General features: G+C 39.5%; 1 protein-coding gene across 5 annotated transcripts in view; it reads right to left on the bottom strand.

Annotated features, from left to right (window-relative positions):
- Positions 1 to 26,116, bottom strand: part of TBC1D32 (TBC1 domain family member 32) — a 279,831-nt gene extending 253,715 nt beyond the window's left edge. For 4 of the 5 annotated variants that reach the window (XM_075554617.1, XM_075554615.1, XM_075554616.1 and 1 more), the window contains exons 1-2: positions 25,652 to 26,115; positions 2,697 to 2,858 (exon numbers count right to left, since the gene is read on the bottom strand). In XM_075554617.1, coding sequence (XP_075410732.1) covers positions 2,697 to 2,858; positions 25,652 to 25,836 — 347 coding nt within the window. In that variant the 5' untranslated portion in view covers positions 25,837 to 26,115. Of the gene's footprint in view, positions 1 to 2,696; positions 2,859 to 25,651 lie in introns of all 5 variants that reach the window. The other variant, XM_075554618.1, reaches the window with a different exon arrangement.
- Positions 26,117 to 27,306: the final 1,190 nt, after the last annotated feature.

Raw genomic sequence — 27,306 nt, 5'->3', positions numbered from 1 at the left:
CATGAGGAAGTAGCATACCTGCCTCAACAATGCTCATGAAAGATAATCTAGGCAGGGCTCGAAAACTATGGCCTGCCACTTGTATTTTTAGAGAAAAAGAGATATATTGGAAAGGATGTAGGCTCTTTATTTACATAAGTATGGCTACTTTAATACCATAACAGCTTACAAAGTTTAGAATATTTATAATGTGGCCTTTTATAGAAAAAAGTGTGTGAGTCCCTACCTTAAGACATGATGGAACAGCAATAATAATACAAGTCAGTTTCCCTGGATGGAGGAATCGGCAGATGTGTATTTCTACTCTAACAAAATTCTGAACTCTTACATAAAAGAAAAAAATATATCTTTTCCTTGATTTTTTTTGAGGTGAGGGGTTGTCAAGTTGGCTCAAATGGTCCAAAGTGACCCCAGAGACCACACAGAATGCAACACTTTCCGTTCCATCCCCGCCCCACAGTCAGTTCAAACATGGGCCCACTGTTGCAGCCACTGTGTCGATCCATCCTGTTGAGGGTCCCGCCTGAAGCGCTGTGTTGAGGTGTCTCTTTAGCAGAGCTGCTCAATGTGTACCCTGCCTGAGACGCCTTTCTACACCACGGCTGTCCGTGCATCCGTGCGCTGTATAGAAAATACTTGATATGCCTTTCTACACCATGACCTTCCGTGCATCCGTGCCCTGTATAGAAAATACTGCTTCACAGCGCTATCGCGATATAATGCCAAACGCCTCATTAGACGATGGAATATGCAACGGTACATTTCCTGTTCATACTGGTTGCTCCAGAACTTAACAAAAGTAGCTACACTTAAAATGTGTAATGTCTATGCGATTGATGACGAAAAAAAGAAAGAGAAATGATGCATTGCTAAAATCAAAATTACTTCAAATATCAATAAATTAGGCTGGTTGTATTGACAAGAGGAACATTCATTAACGTGCTCAATGAATGCCAATTAAGCACCTAAAGTGGCAGTCATTTTCTGCTAGGCATTAAGAATAATGATATAGACAAAATTATAAAACTTTGTATTTTATAGAATTTACATTCCAGTGAGGAGACACTGAAATTAAGCATAAAAAGTGACCACATATATTGTTCTTTACTGATCAGCAGCAATAAGAAAAAGAAAACAAAATGAGAGAATGAGACAGTAACAGAAAAGGTTACTTTTTTACATATGTAAAGGTTACCGTATATACTGGTGTATAAGCTGAGGTTTTTCAGCACTTTTTTTTTTAAATCATTTTATTGGGGGCTCATACAACTCTTATCACAATCCATACGTACTTCCATTGTATCAAGCATATTTGTACATTTGTTGTCCCGATCATTCTCAAAACATTTGCTTTCGACTTGAGCCCTTGGTTTCAGCTCCTCATTTATACCTCTCCCCCACCCATGAACCCTTGATAATATATCAATTATTATTATTTTGTCCTGCTTTACCCTGTCTGATTTCTGCCTTCACCTACTTGTCTGTTGTCTGTCTGGGAGAGGGTTATATGTAGATCATTGTAATCAGTTTCGCCTTTCTACCCCACCCTTCCCTCCACCCTCCCAGTATCGCCACTCTCATCACGGGTCCTGAGGGGTTCATCTGTCCTAGATTCCCTGTTTCCAGTTCCTATCTGTGCCAGTGTACATCCTCTGGTCTAGTCAGATTTGTAAGGTAGAATTGAGATCATGATTGTTTTGCTGAAGAAGCATTTAAGAACTAGAGGAAAGTTGTGTGTTTTGTTTTATCGTTGATACACTGCCTAGGTCTTCTCCTTCATTGCTACACTGCCTAGGTCTTCTCCTCCCTGCGACCCTTCTCTAAGGCGATGTTCAGTTGCCTACAGATGGGCTTTGGGTTCCCACTCCGCATTCTCCCTCATTCTCAGTGATATGATTTTTTGTTCTTTGATGCCTGATACCTGATCCCTTTGACACCTCATGATCACATAGGCTGGTGTGCTTCATCCATGTGGTCTTTGCTGCTTCTGGGCTAGATGGCTGCTTGTTTACCTGCAAGCCTTTAAGACCCCAGATGTGATATCTTTTGATAGCCAGACACCATCAGGTTTCTTCACCACATTTGCTTATGCACCTGCTTTGTCTTCAGTGATCGTGTGGAGAAGGTGAGCATCATGGAATGCCACTTAAATAGAACAAAGTATTCTTACATTGAGGGAGTACTTGAGTGAGCACATTTTAATGCAGTTTTTGTGGTAAAATTAGGTGCCTAGGCTGATATTCAGATTGGCTTATACTCGAGTATATATGGTACTTTTTTTACAAGAAAGCTCTTTCTGATAAAGTAACGTCTGAATTAAGAACTAAATAAAAGCAAAACACACAAATATTTGGGGGAAGTATTCTAGGTAGCAAAGGTAATGGGAGCACGAGGACCCTGAGGGAAGTGGTCTGGCCTCATGAGGAAGAGCAGGAAGACTGGAGAGGCTGGAGGTGAGGTAGGAGAGGCAGCAGCAGGCGTGTTGTGGGCCTAGGAAGCCACGGGGAAAACTAGATTTTACTCCTGAGTGTGTGTGAAGAGAAAACGTTTTGAGCAGAAGAGTGGCATGATCAGATGCACTGTTTTAGTAGTGAACTTTTCTGGCTGTTGTGAAACACTGTAGAGAATACACATGAGTGGTATTTTCAAGGAATGATGGTGAGAGAAAATGACTGGATTGTAGTGGGCATACTCACTCTTTAGATTCCTGAGTTCTTTTAGTAACATTCTGTACAACTGTGTCGTAGCCAGTTTCTTCGCTCCGATTCTGATCAGATGTGGATTTTTCCATTTCTTCTTCAATCATAGACCCCAATGTGTTGCATATGTATTGTCTAAGGTATTTCACAAATTCATAGCTGAAACAAATATTTGAAAAATAAATGCAGTCATTATCATAAGTTCATTTATTAACTATATCCATTAAAACATGGTATCACAAGAAAACATATTCCGATTTCTTACCTCAAACTAGGATTCAATTGGTCATTCACTACAAATCATCAAACTATTATCTGGATCTCTATTTTGTCCTGTTTTCCTCTAGGATATTTGGGGAAGATCATCCTTCAAAGTTGACATCTTGTGGGGACTGGGGAGGGGTGGCAGTCATGACCAACCTCTTTTATATATGAGTCCTCAACTCTCATGTGTTGAGGGAGTAGTTGTTAAAGATTTCCCTAATTACTAAAGCCGATAAGGAAAACTAGACTGGAATAGCAGTGAGTATAAAAGGATAAGTATGGAAAGGTCAAACTCCGATCATCAGAAGAGAAAACTCTGTGAGGGCCTGCAAGGGCTACTTCTGACCTGGGTTCCACCTACTCACCTTTCACCTGACTGCATTTAAAGAGAGGAATCATGTCTCAGACACGTAGATACACTGGACATTTTTCTTCATACTATCTGGTTGATGGTAACATTAATTTAATTTAAAATCAAGGTAACAGACAGATATTAAAAAATAAAAGCTATGCAAAGTGGATAATTGATAGCTAATTGTTTTATGAATCATTTACTAAAGAATAAACATCTACATATTACTAAATAAAAGCAATAATTATAATTTATACTATGCTATAAAAGTTTTAAAATTGTTACAGTTTTATTAGCACTTCATCCACATGTCATACATCTCAATAATTCAATCATATCAAGAAGAGTTATACAATTATCATCACAGTCAAATTTTTTTTGTATTTCTCCACATTTTTTTCACATTTTATTAGGGGCTCATACAACTCTTATCACAATCCATGCATATACATACATCAATTGTATAAAGCACATCTGTACATTCTTTGCCCTCATCATTTTCAAAGCATTTGCTCTCTACTTAAGCCCTTTGCATCAGGTCCTTTTTTTTCCCCCTCCCTCCCTGCTCCCCCCTCCCTCATGAGCCCTCGATAATTTATAGATTGTTATTTTGTCATATCTTGCCCTATCAGGAGTCTCCCTTCCCCCCCTTCTCTGCCGTCCATCCCCCAGGGAGGAGGTCACATGTGAATCCCTGTAATCAGTTCCCCCTTTCCAACCCACTCTCCCTCCACTCTCCCAGCATTGCCCCTCACACCCCTGGTCCTGAAGGTATCATCCACCCTGGATTCCCTGTGCCTCCAGTTCCCATATGCACCAGCATTGCAGTCAATTCTAGAACATTTTCTTTTCTTTGTACTCATTGTTATTCAAGTAATTTTTTATTTTCTAATTGTGGCAAAAATATTCACAACAAAATATTCTCCAATTCCACAACTTCTACATGTACAATCTAGGGTCATTGATGATACTCTTCATGTTGCACAACCATTACTGATGTCCTTTTACAAATTATCTCACCACCATTAATATGAACTCAATGCCCCCAGCAACAACTCTTTCTCCTTCACCCATGGGAGCTGTCGGTAAACTTTAGTTTCTTTTCTTTCCCTTTTTTTGTAAGTCGTTTTCTTGATATAGTATTCATATATCATGCACTTCCATAGTTAAATTGTTTGTAAAAATCGGTTGTATGTACATCACGACAATCAGTTTGCGTGCTCTTCCCCGCTCCTGCATTCACCGGGTGCTCCCCAAGTCCCCTCCCCTTTCCCCCTCCCACCCCCAACTCCACATTCCGGAGAAGCCATTGCATTGCTTATTATCTCTATGCATCCACTCCTTCTGTGCTTCACAAGCTGGGGGCCAAACAGAAACAAAAGCAAAACAAAATGGCAAGAAGAAAATAATAACAATATGAAGAAAGACTACAATACAAATAAAGGATAAAAGACTACCATCAAGATTTTAAAAACTAGAGAACAAATTTATGCCATGGAACAAGTGAGAAATATTTGCGCTTAGAACAAATTCAGGGTGGGTCAAGAGGAAGGTCAACTGACCAAGTATCATATTATAGCATGGTTTGATCCACCATAATCAAAGTTTACGATCTCTGTCTGAAAGTCAAACTGTTTGAGTCCTTTGCCTGTGGCTAGAAAGGATCTGCAAGGGGCTTCGTTTGCAGATGGATGTTGGGCTCCCACTGTTCTCCATGGCCTTTTCCAAATTGGAAGTTCACAATTTAAGCTCTGATACATTTCCCTTCACCATCCTTAGATTTTGTTATTGAATGATATGGGCTAGTAGGCTTCTTCCATGTGGACATAGCTGACTCCTCACTTAGATAGGTGCTTGTTTGAATACAAGCCTTTAAGAACCCAGACACAATTCCACAACCGAATGAAACACCGCACTTCATGGTCCTGAGCCATCCTCACAATTGTTCCTATGTTTTGCAGCCACTGTATCAATCCATCTCATTAAGAGCTTTCCTCTTTTTCATCTCCACTCTACTTTATCAAACATGAAGTCCTTCTCCAGGGACTGGTTTCTCCGGATAATATGCCCAAAGTATGTAAGGCGAAGTCTTGTCATCCTTCCTCTGAGGAGCACTCTAGCCATACTTCTTCCAAGACAGATTTGGTTGTCCTTTTAACAGTCCATGGTATTGTCCGTATTTTTCTCCAGCAATATTTTTCTCCTCAAATGCATTGATTCTTCTTTATCTTTCTTATTCAGTGTCCAGCTTTCATATACATATAAAGTAATGGAAAATACCATGGTTTGGGTCAGGCACACAATAATTCTCAAAGCAACATCCTTGCTTTTCAATACTCTAAAGAGGTCTTGGGTGGCAGATTGACCTAACACAATGCCTCATTTGATCTCTTCACTGCTGCTTCCATGAACATTTATTGTGGATCCAAGCAATATTGCAGCACTATTCACAATAAATGGTAGGGGGAAAAAACAACATAACTGCCCATCAACAGTTGAGCAGACAACAAATTGTGGCATATACATACCATGTAATACTACTCTGCTATTAGGAGAAATGAAGTCATCATACATACTACAGTATGGATGAAGCTTGAAGACATAATGCTTAGTGATAAGTTTATCATCAAAGGATAAATCTTACATGATCTCACCCATAAAAATAGGGTAGAAATCTACAGACTGAAGTTCATAAGAGGTTACCAGAAGTAATAAGGAAAGGAGATGGGATATTTAAAGCTCTAAAATCACATTAAGGGTTGGATTGCATCAATAATTATTGTAATTCCTGTCAATAAGTTATACACATATACAAAAGTCAAATTGGCACAAGGTAAGCGATAAATATATTTACCATGATGAGCAAAAAATAAATACAGGAAGAGGGCCTACTGAGGCTGTTTTTGTACAAACATAGGATTTGGTGTGAAGTCATGGTTTTAGGAGACTGCTCAATTTATTGGGCTACTAATATGTTTAGTGCTTCAGCTCTACTTCCTAGCTTGTTGCGTCAGTACGTGGGGTTTTAATAACTTGCCATAGGTCCCCAATGCACAATTGGGCTCTATTTACCTGGAACAGCAGAGGCAGAAGGAGACCCAGGAATAGAAGAAAGATATTTACATGAGGATGCTCACCATTCATCTCACATACTTTGGACATGTTATCACGTTACCAGTCCCTGGAGAAGTACAACAGGCTTGGTAAAGTTGAGGGGCAACACAGAGAGGAAAACCCTGAACAAGATGGATTAACCCAGTAGTTGTAACAACAGGCTCCAGGAGAACCATTATGAAGACGGTGCACAGCGAGGCAGTGTCTTGTTCTGCTGTACACAGACAGTCATTATGAGTCAGAACTGATGCAACAGCACCTAAGAAGAACAGCACAGTATGTGTGACTGAAGGCCTCTATAGAGAATTGTCTCTTTGGTCATGAAACCAGAAGACCTGATTGGCTATCATTATTGAGCATTTGGATACAGGATTCCATAGAAGAGTCCTCAGAAAAAAAATGGATTAAATGCAGAATGAAATTTCAAATTCTTATAGACTCAGTAACATGGAGATGATCTTATATACTTCATCCTGCTATATGGAAAAACAGGGAGCATAAAGAAAAGAGACATATACTTCATAACTGTAAACTACCAGTCTTAAAAAAAAAAAGATGGGAGGAGGATTTTGGTAAATGCATTCTCTAGCCCCTTTGCTTCAATATCTGACTTAATGCAAAGAAGAGATTCCTTTAGCTCTATTTTATTGAAGTCATTTTATTGGGGGCTCCAACAACTCTTATCATAATCCATACATCCAAACAAATGTTTTGAGAATGATGAGGGCAATGAATGTGCGGATGTGCTTTGCATAATTGATGTGTGTATTGATTGTGATGGGAGTTATGTGGGCCCCCAATAAAATGATTGGGGAAAAAATAATAACAATCCATCCATCCATTCATTGTAGCAAGCACCTTTGTACATTTGGTGCCCTCATCCTTCTCATGAGGTCCTTCTCCAGAGACTGGTCTCTCCTGGCATGTCCAAAGCACGTTTTGCCATCATTACCTCTAGGGAGCGCTCTGACCTTACTTCTTCCAGTACAGTTCCGTTTGTGCTTTTAGCAGTCCATGGTACTTTCAATACTCCTCTCCAGCACCATTCAAGTGCATTGATTCTTCTATGGTCTTCCTTATTTAAAATCTAACTTTCACATGCATATGATGCAGTGAAGAATGTCATGGCTTAAAACAGATGAAACTGGGTCCTCAAATTTGAGAGTTAGAGGAGATTTTTGGTATTTATTATATTCTAATTGTTGACCTTGAATGCTTTATTAACTGGTGGTTGCTTTTAATCCACCGCTGCTGGTATAGTGGTTCCTCTTGGGCTGCTAACTAAGCTCAGCAGTTTGAAACCACCAACTGCTTCTTGGATAACGACTGAGCTTGACACTTTTCTATAGAGTTACAGTCTCAGAGACCCCACAGGGAGAGATCTCTCTGTCCAGTAGTGCTGCCATATATTAGCATCCACTCAATGGCAGTGAGTTTGATTTGAATATACAAATTAGGATTTACTCTCTAATTAAGGTTGTTTCCTGTATTTAAAAAGCTGAACCTCTTTTAATTAAGTCTAAAGCTTGCATTAGAAGCGCTGGTGGTGTAGTGGATACGTGTTGGGCTGTGATCCACATTTACTTGATGGCGGTGAGTTTGGCTTTTAGGAAGATTTACCTTGAAGTAACATATTCAACCAGCTAAACAATAAGCTATCACCACGCTCCACTGGCTTTTCACCTATACCTGTAAATCTTCTCACTACATTGTGACGTCAATGCGTTGGTTGTATAACAGATAGCTCATCTGGTTTCAGGAAATTTAGTTAAGATTCACTGGGTCAAATTTGGTCTAGTTAATTCATTATGGAAAAGGCAAATGGCTTAATCTTTGCTGTGCTGTACCTGAGTTAAGTCTTTCATCTTTCCCTTGTGGTACTCTCTCTGTATCCCTCAGCTTATCAAAATGTCTATCTCCTATACATTAAAAAAATATGTAAATATTTTTACTTAAGAGTTTAATATTGATTGAATTATAGAGTAGGGTCTAGTTCAAAGTGGTTATTATTTGTTGAGATCTTCTGGATATGGGCCAAATGTTTTAGTTAAGCTACACTTTGTGACTTATCCAAGGGCATTTTCCAGTATGCTTATCTTATGGCTTGTCTCCTCTTATAGAGTATAAAGTAGATGTGAAAGGTAGTGTGTGCATGCTTCATGGCCAATTACAACTAAACACTCTATTTTTGGTTTACTAATAAATCCTCCTTGAGTCATTAATTTCCTAAGGATGTTTGCAGGAATATTCTTGAGTAGAAAATGAGTGTAGCCCATTAATTCCCCACTACACAGTTTACACTTTAGCCTGACATTTTTATGATTCTAGTTAAGTTTATTATTATTCCTGTGCTGTCGTATGCCTGGTGGTGCAGTGGCTACTGGCTGGACTGCTAACTGCAAGGTCAGTCGTTGGAAACCACCCGCTGCTCCTTGGGAGAAAGACTGGGCTTTCCACTGCGGTAAACAGTTACATTCTCAGAAACTCAGAGGGGCAGTTCGACTGTGTCGTATGGGGTCTCTATGAGTCAGCATCAACTCAATGACAGCTTGGTTTATTATTCTTTTTAAGGGTTCGTTGAAGATGACAGTAAATAGGCTGTATTCATAAGTGGTGTTGAGGTGTAGTGAGATTACTGATTACACAATAGGTTCCTCTAGATCGCTTTACAGCATCCTAAGTCCTCTAAGCACTTGCTAATAGTTCTCAGTCAGATATCTGTGGTGGAGCATAGTGGGGTATATGATCCCAGGTTGTTTCTTAGCTAGCATGTGTTCAGAATAATTAAAGTCACTTTCATAGCATATTTATATTTTGTCTTGGGCTTTTGCAGCATAGAAAAAAAATTAACTTTATTATGTAATGATCTCCTAAACATATTTTACCCCAGTGTTTATTAATTTAGGTAAATCCTAGAACCAGTGACTGGCACAAAATTAACCAGGTTTAAAGAGTATAACTTACTTGAACTTTCATTCATTGCTTAATTTTGGTTATTGCTGTAATAACCCATTGAGGTTTGGCTTTAGCAAGGTGTCATGAGTTACTAAAAGCGTGTGCTTAATACCAGCTCCTTAGAATCCTGAAAGATCAAGAGGGCATTTTCACTTGGGGGTGGCAGGGCAGATACCTGCATGTATAAGTCCACTTGAAACTAATAAAAAGACTGGGGAAAAAACCTTTCTGTTCATGGAGTTCAGAATAATTCATCTAGTTGTTTTCAGTGCCTTATTTTCAGTGCCTTGTTCATTAAACTACATTAATTTTTTTTAATAATTTAAGTACAGAGCTCTTAAGAAAAAAAATGAACTTTATAAAGCTGCTCTGCTGGAGAAAGATGGGGTTTTCTATTCCTGTAAACAATTACCGTGAACTCACAGGGGGCAGTTCCAGCCCATCCTATAGAACCACCATGAGTTAGCATTGTCTTGGTGGTAGTGAGAGAAAAACTGATATTAGTGTGATGTTTAGATTTGATAAATATACATATCTTCAATATATATACACATATCTTAAGTCATATTATACAGCCTTGTTTGGGGGATCTGATAAGACAAAATATTATAAATGGACTTGATGTGATCACAGAACATGGGCTTTGCAGTGAGACACTTAGATACTATTTTTCTTGTGTGTGCAAATGTGCATAACACACAGATACAGTTCCATCCTGTCCTATAAGTTTTCTATGTGTTGTAATTAACCTGATGGCAGTGAGTTTGATTAATTTTGAGATGTTTTACAATAAAAATATTAAAAATATGTAGATCTCATGTTTGATCCTCTCAATTATACTGACATTTTTAATTAACAAAGCAGCCATTTCAGAGACTGAATACCCGGGCCTCACAGTAGTTTTAGAAGACACACAGAACTAGTTTTTTGTTTCAATTCCCCTACTTAGTAGCCACCCAAATTATATCTCCTCTCTGGCTTCTAAATAGAGAACTGCTAGATATGAAAATAATAATAATTTACCAAGGGGTCATGAGGGTGGGGGGGAGAAAAAGAGGAGCCGATACCCAGAGCTCAATAGAAAATAAATGTTCAGAAAATAATGATGGTGACATCGGTACTAATATGCTTGATACAATTGATGTGTGATTGTTATAAGAACTGTAAGAGCCCCCAATAATGATCTTTTAACATAGAGAACTGCTTTTCCCACCTCAAACAGAAAAACAGGGAATGTTTCTTCCTTGGGATTAAGGGAATAGGGAATGCATCTACCTTGAAAAGCCTTGGAAAGGTTCTAGACCCCTGCCCTGTACCAAACACAGGGCTCAACGTAAACTTAAGAATAGATGATTGCTGGGATTGGAAGAACCATTCTGTCATTGCTACTTAGCCCTCTTAGGCCCCAATTTTCACTACCACATTTATGTCCCACTACCCCTCATACCAAACATTCCCAATGTTTTGTTTTCTTAAACCTTGAATCACACCATTTCATCCACCTAGGATGTTTTGTTCTATCTCTCCTCCTTCAGTAGGTTTAGCTCTATAAATGAAACTGCTACCTCCATGATAAAGCTTTTCCTGGTTTTCCAAAACTTGACATTGTCTTTCTCCCCCAAACTCTAATCTTACATTTGCCCCCTCAAAATGTGATATGTATAAAGTGAAATGAACTTAACTAAATTCAATTTGACTTCTTACTTCCTCTAAACTCAGTTTTTTATATCCATGAAACCAAATAGACCTGCTTATCTATCCTCTGAAATATTCTATATGTAGGGGACACTGTCTAATTACTTGTTGGACTGAAAGGCAGTGTTGGGTAAAGCATTTATTTTCACTACCTAATCAGTGACGACCAGTTGGAACTCGCTTATCCTTCCCAAATATTTGTCATAGTGTTCACCTTGTTCACCTTGATGTCCTTAAACTGTTGTGTTTCAGGTTGTATTATACTGTAATTGCCCCACACACATTCCTATGATCATAATATAGCTTCTTATTCTTCCTATATCACCCTAAGAAAAACAAAGAAAGTAAAGGAAAATTGGGTAAAACAAAAAGAAATCTACTCTTTCTAAATACCATCTCTTTTCTGACACTGAGAGCACTTTGTGTTAGGACCCCGGATATGGCATCACAAAGAACTCTCTAACCTCCCCATCTCATGCATTTCCCTGCCTACCCACTCAACCATATCTATGCAGTCACCAACAATTCTTAGTTTTTTGTACATCTTCTATTTCTATTATTCAGTGCAAAAGTACACTGTCTCGTACAGAGATTATTGTGCAGTGTCTTGCTTGCTTTCTCACTTGTATTCTCTTTCATTTCTTATTTATTCTGAACTCTGTAGTCATACCTAGCTTTAAAAATCACAGATTTCGTGTTAACAAACACAGGGACAAGGGAACAACAAGTGATCCAAATTGGTGGTGAGGAGGGTGTAGGAAGCCTGGTAGGGCATGATCAAGGGTAATGTAACCAAGAGGAATTACTGAAACACAAATGAAGGCTAAGCATAATAGTGGGAAAAGAGGAAAGTAAAAGGAAATAGAGGAAAGAGATAGGAGGCAAAGTGCATTTACAGAGGTCTAAATAAAGGCATGTACATATGTAAATATATTTATACATGATGGGGAAATAGATCTATGTGCATATATTTAGAGGTTTAGTATTAAAGTAGCAGAAGGATATTGGACCTCCACTCAAGTACTCCCTCAATGCAAGAATGCCTTCTATTAAATTGGCATACTATGATGCTCACGTTCCATTAAATTGGCATTCTATGATGCTCACCTTCGTGACACAATTGCTGAAGAAAAAGCGGGTGAATAAGCAAATGAGATGAAAAAAGCTGATGGTGCCTGGCTATCAGAAGAGATAGCAGCTGGGGTGTAAAAGGCTTGAAGGTAAACAAGCTGCCATCTAGCTCAGAAGCAACAAAGCCCACATGGAAGAAGCGCACAATCCTGTGCAATCACGAGGTGTTGATGGGATCAGGTATCAGGCATCATCAGAACAAAAAATCTCATAGTGAATGAGGGGGGAGGTGTGGTGTGGATACCCAAAGCCTATTTGTAGGCCACTGGACATCCTCTTACAGAAGGGTTTTGGGGAGGAGACGAGCCAGTGAGGGTGCAATGTAGCAACAATGAAACATACAACTTTCCTCTAGTTCCTAAATGCTTCCTCCCCTCACCGTTCCCACTATCATGATCCCAATTTTACCTTACAAATATGGCTAAACCAGAGGATGTACACTGGTACAGATAGGAACTGGAAATGCAGGGAATCTAGGGCAAAGGATCCCTTCAGGACCAGTGTTCTGAGTGGTGATACTTGGGAAGGTGGAGGGAGGGTGGGTTGGAATGGGGAAACCAATAACAAGGATCTACATATGACATCCTCCCTGGGGGATCAACAACAGAAAAGTGGATGAAGGTAGATGTCGAACAGGGCAAGATATGACAAAATAATAATTTATAAATTATCAAGGGTTCATGAAGGACAGCGGAGTAGGGAGGTAGGGGAAAAATGAGGAGCTGATACCAGAGGTTTGGGTGGAGAGCAAATGTTTTGAGAATGATAAGAGCAATGAATGTACAAATGTGCTTCACACAATTGATGTATGTATATGTATGGATTGTGATAAGAGTTGTATGAGCCCCTAATAAACCGATAAAAAAAATCACTAATTTCATTTATTATACTATAAGCTAGAGCCCTTCTCCCACAATGTCATGCATAGAATGATGCAATAAATATTTTTAAATTATAATAATTTATACCATACTTAATAACTTTGATTTTTAAATTTCCCTTAAAGTTCAACTTAAATCTATTCTGGTACAATTTATGTACTTTCTTTTCAGGTTTATTTTTGGCAAACTGTTCTTGTTAGCATGTTCAAGATCAATACACTGTAATTGTGCTAGAAATGCCAAGAATTTAATATTATAAGAATAATACAGCTATTATTCACCCACAATGTTCATTGATTTCTCTTTCATTTGAAGTTCATAATAACCATTGTTCTAAAAAGTGAACTATTAGCTTTGTTTAAAACTTTCTTATAAATTTGTTATAAAAATTTTTATGAATTTGTTATAGTATTTTGAAAGAAATTACCTATTTGTTGATTTGATGGCAGTTAAAATGATTATCATATTATACTTTTACAAATCTAGGAATCAAATTTGCCTTCAGATTTAAGTAGCACATCTTACAATAACCAACCCTGTGCCTCACTGACTGCAAAGGCATACTATTGTGTGAATAATACTACAAAGAGTAGGAATCCCATAACATGGGAATTTGCTCATGACGAACCTGTACACAGATCGAAGGCAATCTATCACACAGAACAAGGGGATACTGTGTAGTCTAAAATCCGAATGGTGAGTTCAGAGTTGTATCCATTCACCATAGGTATTCAATCTGCAAGATAAACAAATGATCCAAGAAGCTGGACTATCTGAATAAAAATGAGGTACCAGATTTGAATAAAGACTCATTAACAACATGAGATGTACAGATGGTTCAATTTTGCTTGCTGAGAGCCAGGAAGACTTGAAGAACCTACCGATGAAAATCAAAAGCTGCATCTTGCAGCATGGAGTGTACTTCAACATTAAAATCAAAATCTTGACAACTGCATCACTGACAAAGGATTGAACTTGTCAAAGATTTCCTTTTACTTGGATATACAATCAACACTAATGGAATCAATAGCAGAGAAATCAAACAGCACAGCATTGGGCAAATCTGCTGCACAAAAAAAACTAAAGTGTTAAAAAAAAAAGAGGAAATATACCACTTTGTGGATGAAAGTACAACTGATACAAATCATGGTATTTAAAAACCATCTCAGGCAGACATAAGGAGTACACAGGAAGACCAAAGAAAGACTGATGCCTTTGAATTATGGTGTTGGCAAAGAATATTGAATATCCATTAACTGCCAGAAAAACAAACAAATTTGTCTTGGGGGAGAGAGCACCAGAAGGTTTCTTAGATGCAAGGAAGGCAAAGCTTCGTCTCTCTGATATCATTTTATAGCGAGCAAACCCATAAAGACTACACACAGACACAACCACACACACGCAGAGTTGAAAACAAGTAAGGGATTTGGTAAAGTATCAGGATATAAGATTAATAAGCAGAAATCAATCGAATTGCTATACGGCAGTAAGGAGAGCACCCAAAACGACATCAAGAAGACGATGCCATTTACAGCAGCCAACTGCTGAGGGAAACCCAACCAGAGAAACAAGACCTGTAAAAGGAAAACGACGGCACGAGATTACAGGAAACCAAAAGAGATCCCCCCACACACACACACACAATATCCTGTGTTAAAGACTTAATATTGTGAAAATGCCAGTACTACCTAAACCAATCTACAAATACAATGCAGTTCCAATCTAGAGCCCAACTTCATTCTTTAAAGAAATGGAAAAGCTAATTACCAACTTATACGGACAGGACAGAGTCCTGGATAAGCAAAGACCTTCTCAAAAAAACAAAGTAGCCAGGGCAGCCTTGCACTATGCAACCTGACAGCTTGGTTCTAGTACAACAATGGATACATAGACCATTGGAACAAGATAGAAAACCCAGAAATAATATCATCCACCTAAAGGCAACTGATTTTTTAAAAAACAGTACTAAATAGAAAAGGGACACCATGTTTAACAAATGGTGCTGGGGAAATTGGATATCCATCTTCAGAAGAAAGAAACAGGACCGATACACCACCACATGCACACACCAAATAACTCAAGGTGGACTAGAGACCTAATCATAAACCCCATAAGGATCACCAATGAGAAAATTGGGACAAATTTAAGGGCCCTATTGCAGGGCAAACACAGACTGGTGAGTATAACAAAGCACACACAAGTGGAGGACACAATCGATGACTAGAACCTATTAAAATATAAGTCATGCATGCACATCAGAAAGAGTAAAATGAGAGCCCATAGATTGAGAGAGAAAAAAAACCAGCTTTAACAATGATACAATGGACAAGGGATTAATTACTAAAATCTATAAAATTTTACACCACCTCAATAAAAAAAGTATCCAATTAAAAGGTAGGCAAAAGACATAAATAGACAATTCATAAAGATGACAACCAAATGGCTAACAAGCCCAAGAGAATAAATGATCACTACCCTTGCAGGAAGTGCAAAACAATGATAGGGGATCGTTTACACCCACAAGGATGGTCCAATTCAAAATAACAGATGACAGCATGCTGGAGAGGGTCCAGAGAGACTGGAACTCTTACACACTGGTGATGGCCTTGCAAACATGTTCAATCCTTATTGAAAGCAATATGGTGCTACCTACAAGAACTGGGAATAGAAATATCATACAACCCAGCAAAATATTTGCTGGACATAGACCCCCAAGGAAATAAGAGATAGATAGAACATGAACAGACATATGAGGGGGTTACCCCAAAAATAGATTTTTTTTTCAAAGCTATGTGTTTAAATTTTTTTTACAAAACAATCTTAGCATCTTCAAAGTACTCTCCATTACACTTAATACATTTGTCAAATCTGCGATCCCATTCTTGGAAACATTTTTCAAACTCATGTTTGGATTGGCTGACAGCACATCCATCATTTTTTTCTTCACTTCTCCTATGGAGTAAAATTGCTGTCTTTCGTGTCCCTCTGCATTCGCATATCATTTAAACAAGAAGAAGTCATGTGGAGCAAGGTCAGGGGTGTAAGGTATGTGGGGCAAGAGAGGCAGGCTTCTTTTTGCCAAAAACTGGCACACGGAGATGGCTGTGTGAGCAGGTGTACTCTTGTGGTAGCAAAACCAGCCCCGTCTGCCACAAATCAGGCCTTTTTGGTTCAGCAATGTCACACCATCTTTTCAGAACCTCTCAATAGAGAGTTTAACAGTCTTACCTGGTGGAATGAACTTCAAATACACTATGTCCCTTCACATCAAAACAACAAATGAGCATCATCTTGATCTTTGATTTCATTTGACGAGCTTTTGAGGGGCAAGGTGACAAAGGCATCTTCCACTGGCTTGATTGATGTTTGCTTTGGGGGTCATAAGAAAAGCGCCATGTCTCGCCACCAGTAATGACCTTGGAAAAATTCTGGGTGACTTAGGAGCTGTTCTTTCAAAGTAGGGATCATTTTCAGTTGACTGTCTTTTTCTTGGTCAATCAGAATTTCAGGCACAAGTTTCGCAGTTACCCTTCTCATTCACAATCTTCCATTAAAATTTGATGAACCGAGCTCCAAGACAGTCCACATAACTTTCCCATCCCCTCAATGGTCCACCATCAGTCTTGGAGCACAAGTGTATGAATTTTGTTGACATTTTCGTCCACTCGGGAAGTTGACCAACATCCAGAACAAGGTTGGCCCTTAATCAACATTTCACCTTTTTTCAAAGGAGTTTCTGAGCATTTTTCTCAGACAGAAAACAAAATTTCACAGCTGCACACTGTTCTCCAAAATCAGACATCACAAAAATACTAGGTTCAAGTAACACTACTTTTACCAAAAATTCACTGTGACCAGAAATAGCCTTCCCAGGTGACGGCCCTGGGTGCACTAACTCAGAGCCAGTTGCTCAGTGCTCACCCAGTGGGGAAAGTGCGTGCTACAGAAGCTTGGCCCTGCAGAGCTTTTAACCCCTTTTTTGGGGGGGAGGGGAGTTTCCCCTCATATGCTCTCCCATGTTTATTGCAGCACAGTTCACAATAGCAAGCTGCTGGAAATTGCTCAAATGTCCATCAGTAGAAGAACAGATATAAAAAATCTGATACACACACAATGCAATACTATGCATCCCAAACAGCAACAATGAAACACCTCATGAAACCAGTGAACCTGGTGGAAACCACTACCTGAGTAAAGTTAGTCGATCACAAAAAGACAAATATTGTATTCGTCTACTACTATAAGTATAAACTCCAAGATGAAGGCAGGCTTTTGCTTTCAGTTCAGGTCATCTTCTAATCTGGTCTCCCAAGCAGCTAGGTAGAAAGCATGCTGAGTACGCATGGACAATATATCACACCCTTTAGATGTATATGTTAAAATCCACTTCAGCAGAGAAGACATCACCTCAGCTGGGGTCAGTTTCTCAAGATGGAGAGAGAGGGAGAAGAGCATTCAGTTGCTGGCATACAACATTGTGCTAACGTCACCCCAATTTAACAGACAATCCTAAAATCGTGATAAGCAAACCTTACTGAAAATTCAAGTCAAGATGGGGAGGAGGGTATCTGTCTCCAATAATGATACTTCTGTTGACAGGTAAGCCAGCTGGAGCCTCTCACATGAGGAACAAATTCTTTCCTTTTTTATATCATTTTATTAGGAGCTCACGCAACTCATCACAATCCATACAAACATCAATTGTATGAAGCACATCTGTACATTCATTGCCCTTATCAATCTCAAAACATTTGCTCTCCACCTAAACCTCTGGCATCAGCTCCTCATTTTTCCCCCTCCCTCCCCGCACCCACTCCCTCATGAACCCTTGATAATTTATAAATTATTATTTTGTCATAACTTGCCCTGTCCAACATCTCCCTTCACCCACTTTTCTGTTGTCCATCCTCCAGGGAGGAGGCTATATGTACATCCTTGTAATCGGTTCTCCCTTTCCAACTCACCCTCCCTCTACCCTCTCAGTATTGCCACTCACACCACTGGTCTTGAAGGGATCCTTCGCCCTGGATTTCCTATGTTTCCAGTTCCTATCTGTACCAGTGTACATTTGCTGGTCCAGCCAGATTTGTAAGGTAGAATTGGGATCATGATAGTTTGTGTGTGGGGGGTGCGTGGAAGCATTTAAGAACTAGAGGAAAGTTGTATTTTTCATCGTTGCTACATCGCACCCTGAGTGGTTCATCTCCTCCCCGAGAGCCCTCTGTAAGGGGATGTCCAGTGGCTGACAAACGGGCTTTTCGTCTCCACTCCACACTTCCCCCCTCATTCACTATGATGAGATGGTTTGTTCTGACGATGCCTGATACCTGATCCCTTCGACACCTCGTGATCGCACAGGCTGGTGTGCTTCTTCCATATGGGCTTTGTTGTTCTGAGTTAGATGGCCGCTTGTGAGGAACAAATTCTTAACCATACTTACATAGAACTCAAGGGGAGAATACACCCAATACTATGTTCTTCATTGGACATTTTTGAGCAAGTCTCTATCCAGCCCTTGGTGACCTTGCCCATGTGCTAGAGACTCCTGGGACTTGAAACTCTGCTCTTTCACGGAACACAACATGTTTCACAGGTCACACCGGGATGCAACTCACCTGCAACCGGGACAAACTCACCTGCAGCAGATTTAAGAAACCAACATGCTCCCTTGAATTTAAGGCTGAAATGCACTAATGTGAGAAGAAGAAGGTGGCTGCTATCCCAAGGTTCTGGAATTGGTGGTGGTTTTACTTTGCTTTATATCTCTTACTTTAAGGATGCCCATACTATTTTAATGCTCTCCCTGCTTTCTTATCGCACGTATTATTCTAGTAGGCATTCTTCTGCCTCTGGAAATAAGTGTTACTGAAAGTTTTACCTCCTTACACCTCACCAATCCCCATAGGTCATGTAATAGTGTCCATTTACTTAAGCATTTAGTCCGTAGAAGTCAACGATTCATGTACTTCCATCTGAAAAGCTGACCTATACATATTTAATTTCCCTTTCTCAACAGTACTTTATATTATATAAACAAGGCTAAATTAATGATACTATGAATAAAATTATCTTATGCCCAGGGACATGATTGATAAGGTTCTCCATCATAAAATGATAATGGTGTCTCTAAAGTGAGCCAGAAACATATAAATCATAGATATATGACTAGCTTAGGGGCACGCGCTTAACTCTAGCCCCAATCTAAGGACAATTAGTTATGACTTAACCCTACTTGATTCTCACTCTCATGAAGTGATCACTGAAGGCATGGGTATTACAGCAACATGAGAGGAAGAAGTCAGATGGTGCCCCACTATCAGAAAAAAATCGTGTCTGGAGTATAAAATGCTTGTCTTAAAATAAGCAGCTATCTAAGCGAGACATCAACTCATTCCACATGGAAGAGGCACACCAGCCTGTGTGACCCAAGCACTGTAAATAATAAAATGCAAGTCCAAAAGAAGAAATAGCAGCAGAGCTTAAATTCTGAACATGTGTTTTACAAAAGGTTTTGGATGGCAGTGGAAGCCTAAAATCCACAGTAGGGTCCACACATGGATTAGGCCTCTGGTGAATCTGCACTGACCGACGAGCCTTGCGATCAGACAGAGAGCATTGTAAAGCTGATGTGTCAGATGTCGTTCAGCTAAAATATAACACTTTGTCATCTGATCTCCCTTTTTACCCATTTTAAAGTTGTTTGCTTTTATTATTTTCTGCATTCTTTACCATTGACTTTTCTCTGCTTTATCATTGTTACTGGGTTTGGGGGTTTTTGTTTCCTGTTTATGTTTTAAATGATTTTCTGTATAGGAAATTGACAAAAAAATAAGCAAACCAAACTCACAGCTGTGAGACAGCTAGACCTGCCCCTGTGAACGCCCGAGAGGGGGTAGAAAGCGCCATCTTTGTCCCAGAAAAGCTGGTGGTTCCCAACCTTGCAGCTAGCCTAAAGTACTAAATTTGCCAGCAGGATAGGTAAAGTTATAGAGACAGGAAAGGGATTAGTAATCACCTAGAGGCACGGCAGGGCAGCCTGGGAGGAAATGGGGAACTAACAACAATAAATATGTGAAGAAAATTGTTCTGAAATTGATAGAGGTGATGACTGTACAATTTTCTTAATATGATTGAAAGATTAAATTTTATAATAGGTGAATTATATGCCAATAACCCTATTAATTTTTTTACTTTAAAAACTTCATCTTATAGAGTTTAGACCTGTCAGGAGGAACCAGCTGCTGAAGAAGAACATCATGCTTGCCATAGGAGAGAATCAGAGAAAGAAGAAGATCTTCGATTTGATGTTTGCACACAGCGGCTACAACAACAGGCTCAAATACAGATTCTGAGAATGGTGCAGGACAGGGCAGCTGTCAGCTCGGTTGTACAGAGGAGTACAACATATGTGTCAGAACCAACTCAAAAGCAACTAACAAAAATGAAAAACATATTTTATTTCCCTTATTTGTTACTAATTCTAAAAATAATTTAATGAGGGAGAAATATACTTTGAATAACACTACTGCCAAATGAATGCAATTTCTTTCCCTAAAAGGTTCCTCAGGAGAGACACTAAACCTAAGAGGGTGGTTGGGCTCTGAAGAAAGGGTGCATTTAGCTCATCTCATTTCTGAAGCAGCTCAAGGAAAATACAATAAGTTATAAAGGAGCAATATTCTTGATCATTTGGTTTTACTACCAGTGAATATGAAACATTTCATATTTGTATTAAAAACTGCTACAAAGTTGAGGAAAAAACATTCCCTTTTTACAGTCTTTTCTTTCCTCCAAATTTATTGCCTAAATTTTCCAAGGAACTTTGGATAGTTTTTCAACAAGAGCCTCCTGAATGGTTGAGCTGTTCAAAATGCTTGTAATAGAATGTACAGAGATACAAATATTAAAATCATAATATGAGAGTATAAAATACTTCATTAGTACAATTATTCTGAAAATTTAACTGTTTAAAAAAGCAAGAAATATTTCAATCATTTTTAAAGTAATATATTTTCAATATACGATATTTTCAGTTTGAAAGTTATAAAATACAATGCTAACATTGAGACGTCTGAAAATCTTATTTTTCAGAATCAGCTTTTTAAAAGACACTCATATTCATATATCACAGTGTACCAAGCTCCATAGAATAGGAAAAAAACAAATATTTTGCATTATCTACAACCTTTGAAGCTGAAGAATAATTATCTGAGTCATGACACAGAGTTGCTATAAATGAATTCATTAATTATGACAGCTCGTATATAACCTTTGGAAAAGCATATCATTTTATAGAAAGGATGTTTCCCCAAGTTACCTCTTTAATATTCTAAAGTTCACTAATTAACAATGTCGCTTGTAAGATCTTTTTCAAAACAAAGATAAAATCAATTCAATAAATATTATCGTATGCTTCATATATCAAACAAAAATAGACATCCAATGAGAGAGCTGCAATGGTGTGCTTCTTTGTCAGAAACCATGGCAAGTGTTTGGGTTGGTAAATACCCAAAATAATTTTTTAACTGTAATGCAATTCTAATTAATATAAAAATAAGTACAAGTTCTCAACACTGGTTATTATTAGAATCCTCTGGAGTGTAGACCCTAGAGCTTTTAAAATCATCAAGGTGGCACGACTCTCTTTATACCACTGAATTGTATGGTATGTGAACCTATGTCAATAAAGCTGGCTTCTGCTTTTATTAAAAGACACCAGCACCCACCCTCTACAAAACACCCACCCACATCCACCCCTGGGAATTTTTTACTCATTGGTGGTGAAGGCTGGTGTCAATACTTTTTTACCTACCTCCAGGTGATTCTAGTTTATTCAAGGATGGAGACCAGTGTTGGGTTGATTTTATGGAATTCTTGGGGGCCAATTTGAGTGTAAAAATTTACACAACATGTACACATGTAATAAGACAATGCTCTCTTCCCTGCTTCTCTCCCCTTCCCCTTCCCTTCAAGTCAAGTCCGCCTCATAGAAATCCTATAGGAAAGTCTAGATCTGCCTCTATATGGTTTCCAGTCTTTCCTATAGGCTGTATTAGGCTGCCATCTTTTTAAGGAAGCAGGTCTATTTTCCCACAGAGCACCGGTGGGTTTTGTCAACCTTTAGGTAAGCAGAGTGCTTAACATTCAAGCCACCGGGGCTCCTACAATCTCTTTGTTATTGTTGCTATTAGATGCCATTTCAGGGAGTCCACTCACAGGGCTTATGAAGAGCTGTACAAAACACTGCTAGTCCTACACCACCATCCTCACAATATCGCTAGTAAATCTCTTTGAAACGCAAACTTATTGCCACTGAGTTGATTACTAGTCACAGCGACCATATAAAACAGAATGGAATTGCCCATGTGGGTTTCTAAGCTGTAAATCTTTATGGGAGCAGAAGTCTCATCTTTCTCCCTGGGAGCAGCTGGTGGATTTGAATCAGTGACTCTGTGGTTAGCAATTAGCCATCTGATATATAGCCCACTATGTCACCAGAGCTCCCTAGAAAATCTCTTCAGTGGTGAAGAAAGCTGATGGTGCCCAGTGTCTAGGGTGTGAAAGGCTTGAAGGCAAACAAACAGCCATCTAGCTCAGAAGCAACAAAGCCCACATGGAGGAAGCATACCAGCCTGTTTGATCACTAGGTGTCAAAGGGATCAGTTATCAGGCATCAAAGAACAAACAATCATATCATTGTGAATGAGGTGGTGTGCAAAGTGGGGTCCAAAGCCTATTTGTAGGCAACTTAACATCCACTTAAAAAGGGGTCACAGGGGGTGGGGGAGGAGATGAGCCAGTCAGGGTGCGATGTAACAATGATAAAACATACAACTTTCCTCTAGTTCCTAAATGCTTCCCCCGCCCCACCCCCACCCTACTATCATGATCCCAGTTCTACTTTACAAATCCGGCTAGACCAGAGTATGTACACTGGTACAGATGGGAACTGAAAACACAGGGAATCCAGGACAGATGATCCCTTCAGGACCAGTGGTGAGAGAGGCCATACCAGGAGGAGGGAGGGAGGGTGGGGTGGAAATGGGGAACTGATTATAAGGATCTACATATAACCTCCTCCCTGGGGGATAGACAACAGAAAAGTGGGTGAGGGGAGATGTTGGGCAGTTTAAGATATGACAAAATAATAATTTATAAATTATCAAGGGTTCATGAGAGAGGAGAGAGCAGGGAGGAAGGGGGGAAAAAATGAACTGATGCCAAGGGCTCAAGCAGAAAACAAATGTTCTGAGAATGATGATGGCAACAAGTGTACAAATGTGTTTGACACAATGGATGTATGTATGGATTGTGATAAGAGTTGTACGAGCCCCAATAAAATGATTAAAAAAGAAAAGACAATCTCTTCAGTAAACAATAAATAATAACTCTGTATTTTAATCAGCAAGCATTAATCTACCTAATGACCTGATAAAGAAGAGTATATTACAGAATTATTAGACTACTAAGAGTAACCGTAATAATCCAAATATAACTTGAAAAGTGAAATTTGAAATTAATACAGCTAAAGCAACACTTATAAGGAAATATATAGTTTTAAATGCTTATATTAAAAAGGAAAAAATGCTGAAAAGTAATGAACCAAGCATTCACCATAAAAAAAATTGTTTTCTTAAAGAAAAAAAATGATGAACAAAAATAATAACCCAAACTCACTGCCATCAAGTCAATTCCAACTCATATCAAGCGACCACAGGGTTTCCAAGGCTGTAAACCTTCTCATGAGACAGCCTCATCTTTTTGTCCATGAGCAGCTAGTGGGTTTGAACCACCAACCTTACTTACCCACCACCAGGGATCCTTAAATACATAATGCATGATAGAACGAAGCCAAGAGCTGATTGTTTGAAATGACTAATAAACGTAATAAATCTGTGACATGATGATAGATTATGAAAAAGAGGAAAGGCATATACACACAGGAAATATTTCAATTGAAAGGAAGACATAACTTCAGATATTCAGATTATTTTTAAAATTAATGCCATATTAATAAGAAATTTTATACAAATCCATCTGAAAATTTAGATTAAATGGAAAAATTCCTAGAACACAACCCTATCAAAAACTTACTTAGTAATTTAAAAATCACTTTCGCAATTACTTATGAAATAAAACCCAAAATGAAATCTCAAACTTAATACTTGATATAAATATTTGTGATGTAAACCATCAGCTGCATGAGTTTATAAAACATCGATAACCAAACTTACACTGGAAATAGGTTAAACTTGTGCTAGTTTCCACTATTTAAGTAATAAATCAATAGTGAACCAATAAGAGCTGGTCTCTAATTCTCTGAAATGAAGAATATCATTAAATAACGGCTATTAGTAGAGAATTTAATGAGAAGACAAACAAGAAAATTATGGAAAAGAAACTATATATAATAAAAATAAGAAATGTTATGTTAACAAGAGTTCTTTCCAAATGTTTTAAAGATCCTTGAGAATCTAATGAAACTATGAATGCTTCCCCTTTCAAATTGTAAGTAGGCACAAAGTTCTGAATTTCAAATAGCTCAAGGATTTACTTATTCATATATGGAATTGGTTGGAATTCCAAATAAATACAACTTCAGAGCCCTCAATAGCCAGTTAACAGACAAGAAATACATTTTAAGTGTCCTCTCCGTGTGATCAAAATGAAATGCAAATACTGAATTAAAAATACTACTATGAGCAATCATGAAGTGAGGAACCTGGAGATAACACTCTTAAACTCGGAGACTTAATTTAAATTATGAGCCAAGTCAAATGAAAAACACAGGCCTCTCAAGAAACATTATCTTTTACGATCCACCTCAAATGATACCTCCTCATTAAACGTCCATTCTGGAATGCTCCCCGCAGCAGAGCAATGTCTGCCTCGCCTAGGGCTCTAATCTTCCTGGCACAGGTGACAGCCATTTGGGCATGGGCTTTCCTCTTTAGAGGAGCCAGAGGCTGGACACAGGGGCTGCAACACAGGACTCCAACAGAAGCAGCAGGTGTGAGGAGGGTGCTGCGCTGGCAGAGTTTCGTTCTGTTGTAACAGGGTCAAGATGAGCCGACTGGAGGGCACCTAACAACAACAACAACCAGGTGCGAAGCCATTTCTAAGGAAGTTAATTCCCTTTTCCCTTCAGTGGTCCTTGCAGTCAGTTCTCAGAGTGGATCCTTGCTGCAGCCCAAATATGCAAAGAAAAAGGGAACTCGGGAAATCCTTGCTTTTAGGTATACTATCAAGAATCCCTTGAAGCAATAGAAATATTCTTAAAAGAATATAAATTATTTACCATTTAAATTACTATACTGCCCTGGGAAAACAGAAGAAGCAGGGGTTTCTTTATAGTGGCAGTAAAAATAGGCAGAAGTGTTGGAAAGGAAGTACAGACAGAAAAAATGGAGATCAATTCGACATTTGGGTCTATAAATGGAACAGCAAAAAAAGGATCTCTAGTTTGGGCACTAGTTTAACAATCCTAATCAAATGAATGTACATTTGATCTCTCCTGGACGTTCCGGTTTGTTTGCTTAGGACATGAAAAGTAATTTTACTTGTGAAAATTTTCATCTGTTTCCTCCAGATGTAGCAGGATCTCCTCGGCGCACTCCAGAGAAGGAGCACCCGTGATTTTCTCCTTCACGCTCTGGAACAACTGCCTCAGCATCTCCTGCAGCATCGCCTCGTCGTCGGGGGAGAAAGGGGCCATGGTCGGGCGGCATCCAACGGCCCCGGCCATTGCCCCGAATCCGAGCACACGCCGAGCACTGCGCACGCGCGCCCTTCCCCAGCCCGGGCTGACGCGCAGCGCCGTTTCCAGGGCGACGCGGCGAGCTCTCGGGGGCGTGTCCGCGGGCGCCTGCGCGTCGCGCTTGACTACCACAAACGCGTCGGCCAGCCCGGCGTTTAGTCGCTGTGCTCGTCGGCCGCTGGTCCCGGGGGACAGGCCAGAAGACGCGGGAAGGCCTGACTGGAGGACCTCGGCGGAGCTTCCGCGCTCCGCGGGACAGTCGCCTGCGGACGTGGCTTCGGCGGTGGGGGCGAAGGTCACCGAAGGGATTTCCGGTGGGAGGAAGGAAAGTTCCTGTGAGCGGTCTGGAAGATGGCCTCAGAGTTGTGTGAAGATGAGTGGGACAGAAGACGAAGAGAAGGAAAAGGACGAAAGGAAGATCATAGCCGTGAATCTGAGAATAGTCTGGGAGTTCCCATGGAAGAATTAAATGCTGCCTTACTGTTTTCCTTTTGGATCAAAGAAGCTAACATCTATTAGCACCCACCTCTTAACAACACCATGGTTAAAAAAAATAAAATACAAAATTCCCTGGAGTAGAGTTGAGTCCAACTCTTAGCAACTCGTAGGATCTGGGGCTGTAAATCTTTATTGGAACAGAGAGTCCCTTTTCCCCCCACAGCAATTTTAAACTGCTGGCTTTGTGTTAGCATCCCTGGGCTCCTTTATGGGTTTAATAATTAAGAACCTCCAAATGTAACATCGCATCTTTGGAAATCATATCTTTGCCGATGTAATTGCCTATGGCTCTGAAGATGAAATCATTCCATATTTAGTGTGATCTCTCAATTACTTGCTCTTAGAAGGCGATGATAGGACATGGAAATAAGAGAGAGACGATCATATGAAGACTGGTAGAGAGGTTTGTGTGCTCTAGCGACAAGTTGAAGAATGATACCAATTCCCAGAAACCACCAGTAGTTGGAAGATGCAAGAGAAGATTCTTCCCAACTGCCTTCCGAGAATAGAGGCGCTCTGGTGGAAAAGTAGGTGATTTTGGAGCGGCTGAGGTAAGCAGTTGGAACCCACCAGCCACTATTCAGCGGGAAGTGAAGTTTCCTCTTTTCATACAGCCGCTCCGGCGGGGCAAGACATGGCTTTCTACCCCAGTGAAGAGGAACAGTCTCTAAAATCCACAGGGGAAGTTCCACCCGGTCCGCTATCAGACAAAGTCCACTCCATGGCATCTTAAAAGTCACAGCCTTGGAAAGGCACAAGGAGAGTTCTACTCAGCCCTTCAGGATCACTATGAGTTGAAACCTATCTACTTGATGGCAGTGAGTTTTGTTTAGTTTAGTTTTGGGGTTTTTTTTCCATCCTTCAGTGAGAGCAAGGCTCTAGTGATAACTCACTTTCTAATTCCTAACTTCTAAAGCTGTGAAAAAATAATGCTACTATTTTAGGCCACCCTGTTTATGG

The sequence above is a fragment of the Tenrec ecaudatus genome, chromosome 7 (genome assembly GCF_050624435.1).
Source record: "Tenrec ecaudatus isolate mTenEca1 chromosome 7, mTenEca1.hap1, whole genome shotgun sequence".
Classification (NCBI taxonomy): Eukaryota; Metazoa; Chordata; class Mammalia; order Afrosoricida; family Tenrecidae; genus Tenrec; species Tenrec ecaudatus.
This window is presented reverse-complemented; position numbering and strand designations above follow the sequence as displayed.